Below are 12,419 nucleotides of genomic sequence, written 5' to 3' on the forward strand. Positions count from 1 at the left end.
TGCTATAATTTATCATTACAGTTATTTGCAGAGCACAAGCACATTTATACAATACTGTGTTTGTATTCAGTCATGGACACTTACCTAAATTCTCAATGGAATAATAGCGCTGTTTGCTGTCCACTCTCACCGTCTCGGCATAGGGGCTTCCGACACCATAGCCAATTATGTACCCGCGCACCACAATGTTAGGGTTCAGCGGCGGAGTCCAACTCATAATGATACTGGTAGTCAGAGGCCTGACATGAAGAGAACTGGGCTGGTCGGGCACCTGAGATTCTACGAAGTTAAATAAAAAGAAACAGCATTAATATTCTAATGAGGCATTAAAGCCCACAGCGTTACTGATGCATTCTGATCATAGTGTGAATGTGAAATATTGTGTTATAAATAGATAATCCATGCTCGGAGACCGGGGGCTTCTATCTAGTCAACAAAGCCAGAAGAACAGATTTCATAGACATTTTAGTATGATTAATGCAAAAACAATCCAATATTTACTAGTAACCAACTGCAATATCTGTTCAGAAAAGGCTTTTCTCCCTTAGCTTGTTTCACCGCGTATTCGATTTTTATTTGAGAAGCTCCGAGATATTTACAAAGCCTCATCTTGACAGTATAAGAAACAAATATTCTGCATTAAAGGGGTACTCAAGTGAAAAACTTTTTTTTTTTAAATCAACTGGTGCCAGGAAGTTAAACAGATTTGTAAATTACTTCTATAAAAAAAAAATCTTAATCCTTTCAGTACTTATTAGCTACTAAATACTACAGAGGAAAGTCTTTTCTTTTTGGAACACAGTGCTCTCTGCTGACATCACGAGCACAGTGCTCTCTGTCCATTTTAAGAACTGTCCAGAGTAGGAGAAAATCCCCATAGCAAACATAGGCTGCTCTGGACAGTTCCTAAAATGGACAGAGATGTCAGCAGAGAGCACTGTGCTCGTGATGTCAGCGGAGAGCTCTGTGTTCCAAAAAGAAAATAATTTCCTCTCTAGTATTCAGTAATTAATAAGTATTGGAAGGATTAAGATTTTTTTATAGAAGTAATTTACAAATCTGTTTAACTTTCTGGAACCAGTTGATTTAAAAAACAAAAACAAAAAAAAAACAAGGTTTCCACCGGAGTACCCCTTTAAGTCCAAAGTAAGTTTTGCTAAGATATACTTAAAAAGTCACGTCACTTCATATATTTATTACATTTCTGATCCTGGTATTACAACCTGCATTATACTCCGGAGCTGAAATTACAATTCTCTTGGTTACTACTGACTTTTGACAGATACGTCCCAACAGCTTAGCCGAGCTTTTGTAATGCAATGGTCTCTGCTACAATGCATTCTGGGGAAGTTTTTTAATTAATTTTTTTAAAGTAATATTCCACCCTTCATAGCCTCACACTCAGAATGCGAATCAATAGAGCAAACTCTGTACGGACACTGAACAAGCAAGGGGTGCTGCAGGATCTTAGCTCAGAATCCTGTTGAATTGCGAATAGAGGTCGGGATAGAATTTTAGTCTGGGAATATATTTGACATTTTTTTTTAAATTGCACCATGTACTGTATCTTCTCATGTCATATATTGTTTATATTGTGACATGTTAAAGTAAGATTTGCACACTTACCAAGGGGATCATCTGTGAAACAGATTGTTCAGTTTTCAATGCTGGAGCCAATTTTCGCAAATAGAACCCAGTACTGGATATATACAATATTATGGTACATTTTCTACATTACCCATATTACCAAGTGGGGGTGATAATGTCTGGTAAAAATGTGTAATTCTGAACTGGTATATGGTTCAGTGGAGGGATGATAGGTAAAGAAGGTAGTTCCCTAGGGCACCTTTGGGGTAATATCCTTTAGCTACTTAACCCCTTCCCTCTTTGGCGATTTTTCATTTTTGCACTTTAGTTTTTTCCTCCTCACCTTCTTAAATCATAACACTTTCAATTTTCCACCTAAAAATCCAAATGAGGGCTTGTTCTTTGCACCAACAATTTCCTTTATAATACCATTAAAGGGGTATTCCAGGCAAAACCTTTTTTTTATATATATATATATATATCAACTGGCTCCGGAAAGTTAAACAGATTTGTAAATTACTTCTATTAAAAAATCTTAATCCTTCCAATAGTTATTAGCTTCTGAAGTTTTCTGTCTAACTGCTCAATGATGATGTCACGTCCTGGGAGCTGTGTATGATGGGAGAATATCCCCATAGGAACTGCACAGCTCCCGGGACGTGAGTCATCAGAAAGCAGTTAGACAGAAAACAACAACTCAACTTCAGAAGCTAATAACTATTGGAAGGATTAAGATTTTTTAATAGAAGTAATTTACAAATCTGTTTAACTTTCCGGAGCCAGTTGTTATATAAAAAAAAGTTTTGGCCTGGAATACCCCTTTAATAATTTCCCTACAAAGTCTACTTTAATTTCACTACAAAATCTACTTTAATTTTTAGCGGCTTCTGTTTCTACTAGTGTAGTTTTTGGTAAAAATTGCACCTTTATTTATTCTGTAGGTCCATAGGGTTGCAAGGATGCCCAATTTAAATGTCCTCTTCTGACCCCTTTAACTTTTAAATTTATCCGTATGAGGGCTCCTTTTTTTGTGCTGCGATCTGAAGTTTTTATCGGTACCATTTATGCTTTGATTGGACTTATTGATCAATTTTTTTTCATTTTTTTTATGGTATAAAAAGTGACCAAAAATACACTATTTTGGACTTTGGAATTTTTTTTTATGTGTACGTCATTGACCGTGTGGTTTAATAGTTTGGACAGTTACGCATGCGGTGATACCACATTTGTTTATATTTATTTTTATGTACATAGTTTTTTTTTTATGGGAAAAGGGGGGTGATTAAGACTTTTATTAGGGAAGGGGTTAAATCACATTTATTAACACTTTATTTTTATTTTTTTGCAATGATATAGCCCTCATAGGGGACTATAACATTGCACACACTGATTTCCTGTCATTCATCATGGCATTGATCAGTGTTATTGCTGCTCGATTGCTCCTGCCTGGATCTCAGGCAAGGAGCAGTCATTCGGCGATCGGACAGCGGGCAGGCAGGTAGGGATCCTCCTCGTGTCCTGCAAGCTGTTCGGGACACCGCGATTACACCGCGGCTGTCCCGAACAGCACCACTGAGCTAACCGGCAATGTTTACTTTTGTTTTAGACGTGGCAATCAAGTTTCGCCCGTTATTAATAACAAACATTATTTTGTGACGGGCGATTGAACGGAAGAAATAGTGCATGCACTATTTCTCCCGTTACTATCTTCCATCACAAAATAACGTCCGTTATTAATAACGGGCAATAACGGGTTAAAATGTCTATTAGAAAAATCCCATAGACTATAATGGGATTTTCTAACGTCCGTTTGGGATTTTCTAATGGCCGTTTAACCCCGCGATCACCCGCTATTTTATAACAAGCATTATATAACCGGTACTTCTCATAGTGTGAAAGCAGCCTTAGCACTACACGTCCAGGTGTCAATGGTAGAGAACTAGATGCCAGCGGTATTGAGCCTGAAATAATACTACTTGTGTTCTCATTTTTGCAGTTTATTACTGCTGACTTATTTTATATATAAGTATATACCTCAAGGTATGGGTTAGTTAAAAGCCGGAGTTGTACTCTGAATGATTAATGCCGGGACAGATGACAAGGTGCTGAGTCTCAGACTCTCAATGGAAAAGCAACATACTCCATATAAATGACTCTTATTATCCACCATACTATCAACAACTCTCAAGAGCCGGTCACTCACATACAGCGTACAGGGGCCAAGAGAGCTGGAAAAAGTATATAAAGTGCAAATATAAGAACAAAATATTAAGGCACCAAAAAGGTTAAAACCAAATAAGATAACATAAATACAGAAATAAAAATATCAATAATAATAATATTAAAATGCTAATAAAAATGATATAGTCATGAATAGGCTAAGATAGGAGGCAGTATAGTGCACAGTAATAGACTAAGACTAGATATGGTGACAGATAAAGAAAAGTAAAAATAAAATAAACTGCATTTAAGCAAATTGCATGCCGTTTCTTTGGTTGTGAACTCTAGTACCAATCCATGATGATATAAGAACACTCAAAAGGCTTCATTATATGGTAATCCCTGGGTTTCCTGGGTGTCCACACATACACATCCACAGTGAATACATCTCCTGACAGAGCATCACAAAATCATGTTGTTGTGAAAAGATAAGTTAAAATGGTACTCCAGTCATGTAAAACTTATTCCCTATCCCCACGAAAGGGAATGAGTGTCTTATTGCTTTGGGTGGGGGGTGATTCTGACCCCCTCCACCGCCATCTCAAGAACAAGGACCATATCTTACCACTGAGCGCTCCAGCCCTCACCTTCAGAGACACATTAATGACAGGCTGCAAGTAAATCACTGGCGCATAGGTGTCCTTCCTCAGCCGGTGATTGGCTGAGCGGGCAATTACTGCCAAGACCAGTTTTTCTCAGAAGGTGGGGGCCACAGGTAAAAGATGACCCTTTTCTGGATATTGTGTAACCCAAGATAATAGTTATGAGATTACCAGCATTGAAACAAAAAACTCTGTTGAAAGTTGTTTATACTATTTGTGTCTATATGTGTCACATAGTGGTAATGATAAGAACTGCAGCCTGTTGAGGGTATATCACAATAATGTAATTAATTTGTAAGTTTAAGTAATAAGTTTTGTGAGAAATCAGAGTCCTAATGGAAATTATCTCAAGGAATAAGCAGCCATATTTACAGTATAACTCTGAATACTCTGATTCCAAAGGCGTTTTTAATATGTGGCTATGCCCCCACCCAACCCCACCTCACCTTTTCCAGAAATATAGGGATTTTACTATTTGGTTGACTATCTGCACTTTTCATTGAATAGTCAGATGGGTGGAAACTTTACTGCAAAATGAGGCGTGACTGCTAGGGGGAGGGAATATGAGTCTGTGGGGAAATCACACCCTCTGAGCTTAGCATTCACGTCCCATATTTGCTGCCTTATACCTCGGGAGAAGGGGGTGTAGCAAGAAAGCAAAAACAGTGTAGGAATAAAGGTACCTGAGGCTATAAAATTGTATAAAAAAGTCCTTTAATTTTGGACTGACCAAGGGTTCTCTTTACTGTAGATGGACTTGTCCTAATACAAAAAAAAAAAAATTCCGCCTAGGTGTCTACTGCCAAAGCTTGGAAAGCACCATTCCCATTCAATTTTGTTTAGAAGCAATGCCATCTGCCCCCATTTAGGCCCCATATAGGACCTTTACCTGCACTACTAGTACGAGTGTCATCACAAGGTATGAGCCCCCTTTTAAGGCCCAACATAATCTGTGCATTTTGGGTGTTTCGCTCTGTTCTTCTGTTGACATGCTACTTCTTTTGGAACATTTTCACTTAGGCAAACTGAATAAAACCTTTTAAAGGCAATTCTCTCCGGGTCCCTACAGGAATCTGAAGTCTAAAAATAAATATTTGAGAACTTCCCAGATGTCAGTAACCACAAGGGAGCATCATGGGGAACCTTGACTCTTTAGTGGCTTCCCAATCACTTTAGTGAAATGTTCTAATTAAAAGGGATCTCCGCGGGGAACAGCGGCAACTCTCCAACATACTGTCTATCTCACTGATGCTCATTTCAAACAGAAATACAGGCAAGGCGAGGTGAGCAACATGAATCCTACACGCTGTAAAGTAGCTGTCGTTACCAATCTGTCTGGCAGTTCTGTCTATATGAAGCTGGCACACCGAGGACTCTCAGCATCTAATAGGTGTTTGGCTCTCTTTGGTTTCATCAAAGCATAAATGAAACTTCATCTCCCACGCAAAAAAAAAAAAAAAAAAAGCGTGTTTTAATATTACACATGGTAGGGGTCAATGGAAAGTGTTGAGACCTTCTTTGTTTTCATGTTCAAGCTTGTTCCAGACCCCAAATATCATTGGATGCTTTTGAGCTGGAACAAAATTGCAGTCTAAGAAATCCAAAAATATGGAAAATCTACTTAAAGGGGTACTCCACCCCTAGACATCTTATCCCCTATCCAAAGGATATAGGATAAGATGTCAGATCGCTGGGATCTCGCTGCTGGGGACCACTGGGATCGCCGCTGCAGCACCGCACTATCATTACTGCACAGAGCGAGTTCGCTCTGTGTGTAATGACGGGCGATACAGGGGACGGAACCGCGTGACGTCATGGCTCCGCCCCTCATTACATCACGGCCCGCCCCCTTAATGCAAGTCTATGATGAGGGCGTGACGACCGCCACGCCCCCTCCCATAGACTTGTATTGAGGGGGCAGGCCGTGACGTCATGAGGGGCAGAGCTGTGATGTCACAATGCTCCGTCCCCTGTATCGCCCGTCATTACGCACAGAGCGAACTCGCTCTGTGCAGTAATGATAGTGTGGTGCCGCAGCGGCGATCCCAGGGGTCCCCAGCAGCGAGACCCCGGCAATCTGACATCTTATCCCCTATCCTTTAAGTTGTCCAAAAAGTGGTGTCCAAAAAGGATTCATGGTCAACAAGCTTGACCTGTAGCCTATGACAGAAAAAATGACACAGCCTAATGTCTTCCTTTGAACATGACTAAAGCTGGGTTTGCATATAATGTTTGGCAAAATGTCCAACAAAAAACTTTCTTTTAAAATAAAAATTTTCTATAGCTATTTTTTATGTGTGATGAAAGTATCCTGTAGAAGCCTATAAAACCCTATTCTAAAGCTACAATGTGAACTAAAATGACAACAAATCACGTACCGTCAAGATCGTTCTCCGGCGTTTCGGTTGTATACCAGTCAGATGAGGGTCCAGTTCCATTCACGGTCATTGCAGAGACTTGGAAGCTGTACTGGCTGCCCTTCTCAAGTCCTGCAACACACAAAAGGCATACAGTGTTCTCAATGGCAAACCATATAGAAATGAGAGAAAGTATTTCTTATGTGCAAGAGAACAATGGGGGAGATTTATCAAAACCTGTGCAGAGGAAAAGTTGGCTAGTTGCCCATAACAACCAATCAGATCGATTCTTTCATTTTTGAAAAGGCCTCTGAAAAATTAAAGAAGCTGATTGGTTGCTATGGGCAACTGGTCAACTTCTCCTCTGCACACGTTTTGATAAATGTTCCCGAGTGTATCGTAGCAGGATTGTTTCATAAGAGATTGATGTCATATTGCCAAGATATGGCATTAAAGGGGTTATCCAGGAAAAATCTTTTTTTATATATATAAACTGGCTCCAGAATTTTTTAATGACTTCTATTAACCCCTTAATGACCAAGCCCATTTTCACCTCAAGGACTGGGCCAATTTTATTTTTGCGTTTTCATTTTTTCCTCCTCTCCTTCTAAAATCCATAACTCTTTTATATTTCCAACTATAGACCATATAAGGGCTTGATTTTTTGCGTGACCAATTGTACTTTGTAATGAAACCTCTCATTTTACCATAAAATGTACGGCAAACCCCCCCCAAAAAAATTTTAGGGAGGAAATTTTAATGAAAACCAAAATTTTGCACATTTTGGAGGGTTTTGTTTTCACACTGTACACTTTACGGAAAAAATGATAGGTGTTCTTTATTCTGTGGGTCAATACGATTAAAATGATACCCATGGCTAGATACTTTTATATTTTTGTACCGCTTAAAAAAAATCTAAAACTTTTTGTACAAAATCAGTAATCTAAAATCGCCCTATTTTGACCACCTATAACTTTTTCATTTTTCCGTATATAGGGCGGTATGAGGGCTCATTTTTTGTGCCGTCATCTGTACTTTTTTTTAGATACCACATTTGCATACATAAAACTTTTAGATCATTTTTTATTAATTTTTTTTTTTATAAAATGTGACAAAAAAAAGCAGCATTTGTGGACTTTTTTAATTTTTTACGTTTACGCCATTCACCATCCGGGATCATTAACATTATATTTTGATAGTTCGGACATTTACGCACATGGCGATACCAAATATGTTTATTAAAAAAAAAATTATGCTTTTTGGGGGTAAAATGGGAAAAACTGACAATTTTCATTTTTATTGGGGGGAGGGGATTTTTCACTTTTTTTTTACTTTTTATTTTTACATTTTTCAACTTTTTTTTAACACTTTTTATGTCCCCATAGGGGACTATCTATAGCAATCATTTGATTGCTAATACTGTGCAGGGCTATGCATAGGACAGATCACTGCTCAGTATTATCGGTGATCTTCTGCTCAATCGCAGACCAGAGCAGAAGACCCCGGGAGATGGCCGGAGCCAGGTAAGGGGACCTCCGGCTGTCATGCTGGATGATCGGATCCCCGCGGCAGCGCTGCGGGCGATCCGATCATCCAATCAAAGTGCCGCAATGCCGCAGATGCCGTGATCTGTATTGATCACGGCATCGGAGGGGTTAATGGCGGACATCCGCGCGATCGCGGATGTCGGCCATTACCGGCGGGTCCCCGGCTGCTGCTAGCATCGGAAGGGTGCTCGCGGTTATACACAGGACGTAAATGTACGTCCTGGTGCGGGAAGTCCCGCCAAACCAGGATGTAAATTTACGTCCGTGGTCGTTAAGGGGTTAAAAAATCTTAAAGGGGTATTCCAGGCAAAAACTTTTTTTCATATATCAACTGGCTCCGGAAAGTTAAACAGATTTGTAAATTACTTCTATTAAAAAATCTTAATCCTTCCAATAGTTATTAGCTTCTGAAGTTGAGTTGCTGTTTTCTGTCTAACTGCTTTCTGATGACTCACGTTCCGGGAGCTGTGCAGTTCCTATGGGGATATTTTGCCATCATGCACAGCTCCCGGGACGTGACATCATCATTGAGCAGTTAGACAGAAAACTTCAGAAGCTAAGAACTATTGGAAGGATTAAGATTTTTTAATAGAAGTAATTTACAAATCTGTTTAACTTTCCGGAGCCAGTTGATATATGAAAAAAAAGTTTTTGCCTGGAATACCCCTTTAATCCTTTCAGTACTTATGAGCTTCTGAAGTTAAGGTTGTTCTTTTCTGTCTAAGTGCTCTCTGATGACACATGTCTCGGGAACCGCTCAATTTAGAAGAGGTTTGCTATGGGGATTTGCTTCTAAACTGGGCGGTTCCCGAGACACGTGTCATCAGAGAGCACTTAGACAGAAAAGAACAACCTTAACTTCAGAAGCTCAAACGTACTGAAAGGATTAAGATTTTTTAATATAAGTAATTTATAAATCTGTTTGACTTTCTGGAGCCAGTTGATATATATATATAAGTTTTTTCCTGGATAATCCCTTTACTGTCCAATGGGTGGGAGAGAGATCATCGTGAAACAGCTGGAGGCACCCTGATTAGAAAACACTGGTCTGGTCATTTGAATGAAATCCATCTCATTTGTGTTTCAATGGGTGGGGTGACTGATGTGTGGGAGGGAGGAAATTGACCTCAAACTTACAAACAAGCAACTATGGGATGAGACTGAACTTCAATAGGAAATACCCAGTTCACAAAAAGATAGCCACAGCATTATGGTAATCTCACAAGCACAGATTCTTCCTACGCATGTCCATTACTGTCTGACAGATGCATACTAAAATCCCCTTATGGTGGACAACCCCTTTAAGTATAGTATGCTTGGCGGTATCAGTGGCTGGATGACAGCTTTTAACCCCTTAAGGAGACGGGGTTTTTCCGTTTTTGCATTTTTGTTTTTTCCTCCTTACCTTTAAAAAAAAAATCATAACTCTAACACCTAAAAATCCATATGATGGCTTATTTTTTGCGCCACTAATTCTACTTTGTAGTGACATCTGTAGTTTTACCCAAAAATCTGTGGCAAAACAGAAAAAGAAATCATTGTGAGACAAAATTGAAAACAAAACGCCATTTTGTAACTTTTGGGGGCTTCCATTTCTACACAGTAAATTTTTCGGTAAAAATTATACCTTCTCTTTATTCTGTCCCGACCGTAGGCAAAAACGCAGTCGACCACGATTTTGCCTGCGGTCGGGAAACTGCATTCAGCCGAAAACGCAGCCGACCGGATGCTGCGGTTCACTCCGGTCGGCTCATAGACATGCATTAAATACAGTTCCCCTATAAGCCGCCGCAATTAAGCCCCACCCCCATCCTCCCAGCCGTATATGGGAACCGTAAGTGCAAAACGTTGTGTGAAACCACCCTTATATAGGTTTGATTTTGTCGCACTTCTGGAAAAAATCATAACTACATGCAGGAAAATTTACACGTTTAAAATTGTCATCTTCTGAGCCCTATAACTTTTTTATTTTTCCGAGTATGGGGCTGTATGTGGGCTCATTTTTTGCGACATGATTTGAAGTTTTTAGCGGTACAATTTTTGTATTGATCTGAATTTTTGATCCCTTTTTATTCATTTTTTCATGATATAAAAAGTGACAATTCCGCACACGGCGATACCACATTACTTTTATTTTTATTTACACAGTTTTTTTATTTAAATGGGAAAAGGGAGGTGATTCAAACTTTTATTAGGGAAGGGGTTAAATGATCTTTATTCACTTTTTTTTGCGATCGGACAGAAAGGAGGCAGGTAGGGACCCTCTGGCTGTCCTGTAAGCTGTTCGGGAAGCCGCAATTTCGCCGCGGCGATCCCGAACAACTCCTTGAGCTAACCGGCAATGTTTTAGTTTCACTTTAGACGCGGCGATCAACTTTGAACGCTGCGTCTAAAGGGTTAATAGCGCGCGGCATCACGATCAGTGCCGCGCGCTATTAGCCACGGGTCCTGGCCATTGTTAGAGGCCGTGGCCCCGCGTTATAGAACAAGAGTGGACTCATGACGTTCCTATATGTCATGGGTCCTTAACAGGTTAAAGGTATATGCACACCTTAACGCTATCCTTATAGCACTCAAGCTATTCAATACTGAGCAGAGATTGGCTCAACATTAGAGATGAGCAAACTTTTGAAAAATTTAATTCGGCTGATAAGGGGTATAGAACACTTTGCTGTGTTCTAACTTGCATATGGAGTGTGCTGGGGTAGTGAAATAATACTGTTATTCAGAATGACATGCAGATTACAGGCATTGTTTTTAGAATTACTGCCACAGAGCGGCACAATGACAGAGCCTGGAGGTTGCATCAGTATGAGGAGACCATATAGTGGCTGAATGACTGCCTGGAGTTTGTGGCAGCATAGGGAGACCCTATAGTTTCTGAATGGCACAGCCTGGAGGTGACTGAAGCATGAGGAGACCATACAGTGGCTGAATGCCACAGCCTGGAGGTGGCATCAGAAGTCCTGAAAGTGACCCTAATGCAAGGAATTTCTGAAACTGGGGATAAGCATCTTAATTATGTTTTGCAGTATCCAGAGCCTAGAGGTGGTAGCATCAGCATGAGGAGACCATAGAGCAGCCCAATTAGAGATCCTGGAGGTGGCAACATCAGCATGAGGAGACCATATGGCGGCACGGCACAATGACAGAGCCTGGAAGTGGTATTATTATGCAAAGACATTGATCAGCACAATTACATAGCCTGGAGATGGTAGCATTAGCATGAGAAGACCATAGAGCAGCACAATGACAGAGCCTGGAGGTGGAAGCAGCATGAGGGCCATACCAACTGAGGGTTGAGTCTGAGGAACCCACCGACTGTTGACTGGGGGTGTCGGATGTCACTTGGGATGAAGTGGATGACCGAGTGAACCTCACTTGGGATGAAGTGGATGACCGAGTGAACCGATCAATCACGGGTGCTGGGTTGCTGGTCACGACACGACTGCTAACAGACACTGGGAGCTCAGACCTCTCGCTGCGATGCCATCTGCCACACACCCCTACTCTGCTGTGACCTCTGCCTGCGCCTGATGAATTTAGGCCTCTGACACTCCTCTGTGCACATCATGGCACTACTCTGCCTGACATACTTATTGCATATATGAGGGGAGTAAAATACGCTTCAATACGCTTAAAACAGTATTTGTCTAGAACAGCAGCAGGTGTGCACTTTTGGCTGTCCTTTAACAATATCTAGGCCCTTGACAGATTAACAAGTACAAAATAGTACACTATTTAGATGTAGGTATGTGGTACGCGGTACAGTACGCTTAAAAAACGTATTTTAGTAAAACACCAGCTGGTGATTACTTTGACCTAGACTTTCACAGTTTCTAGGCCCTTGACAGATTAACAGGTACAAAATAGTATAGTACTTTGATGTAGGTATGTGGTATGCACTTATGAGGGCAGAAAAATGCGCTACAGTACGGTTAATAATTGTATTGGAGTAAAACACCAGCCGGTGATTACTTTTGGCTGTCCTTTCACTCATGTGACTAGGATGTAAAACACTGCTGGAATGAGCTTTTCTGTGTAACACGCACACAGCGATGCCCATCTTATCACTATTAGTGTTGCTCGCGAATATTCGCAATTCG

At 40.4% G+C, this 12,419-nt stretch overlaps 1 protein-coding gene across 8 annotated transcripts in view; it reads right to left on the reverse strand.

Moving 5' to 3' along the window:
* The window catches only part of DCC (DCC netrin 1 receptor), a 533,618-nt gene that overhangs the window by 128,009 nt on the left and 393,190 nt on the right, over positions 1–12,419 (reverse strand). For all 8 annotated transcript variants that reach the window (XM_056545057.1, XM_056545065.1, XM_056545088.1 and 5 more), the window contains exons 14-15: positions 6,788–6,898; positions 85–279 (exon numbers count right to left, since the gene is read on the reverse strand). In XM_056545057.1, the coding sequence (XP_056401032.1) occupies positions 85–279; positions 6,788–6,898 (306 nt within the window). The remainder of the gene's footprint in view (positions 1–84; positions 280–6,787; positions 6,899–12,419) is intronic.

The sequence above is a fragment of the Hyla sarda genome, chromosome 1, assembly GCF_029499605.1.
Source record: "Hyla sarda isolate aHylSar1 chromosome 1, aHylSar1.hap1, whole genome shotgun sequence".
NCBI lineage: Eukaryota > Metazoa > Chordata > Amphibia > Anura > Hylidae > Hyla > Hyla sarda.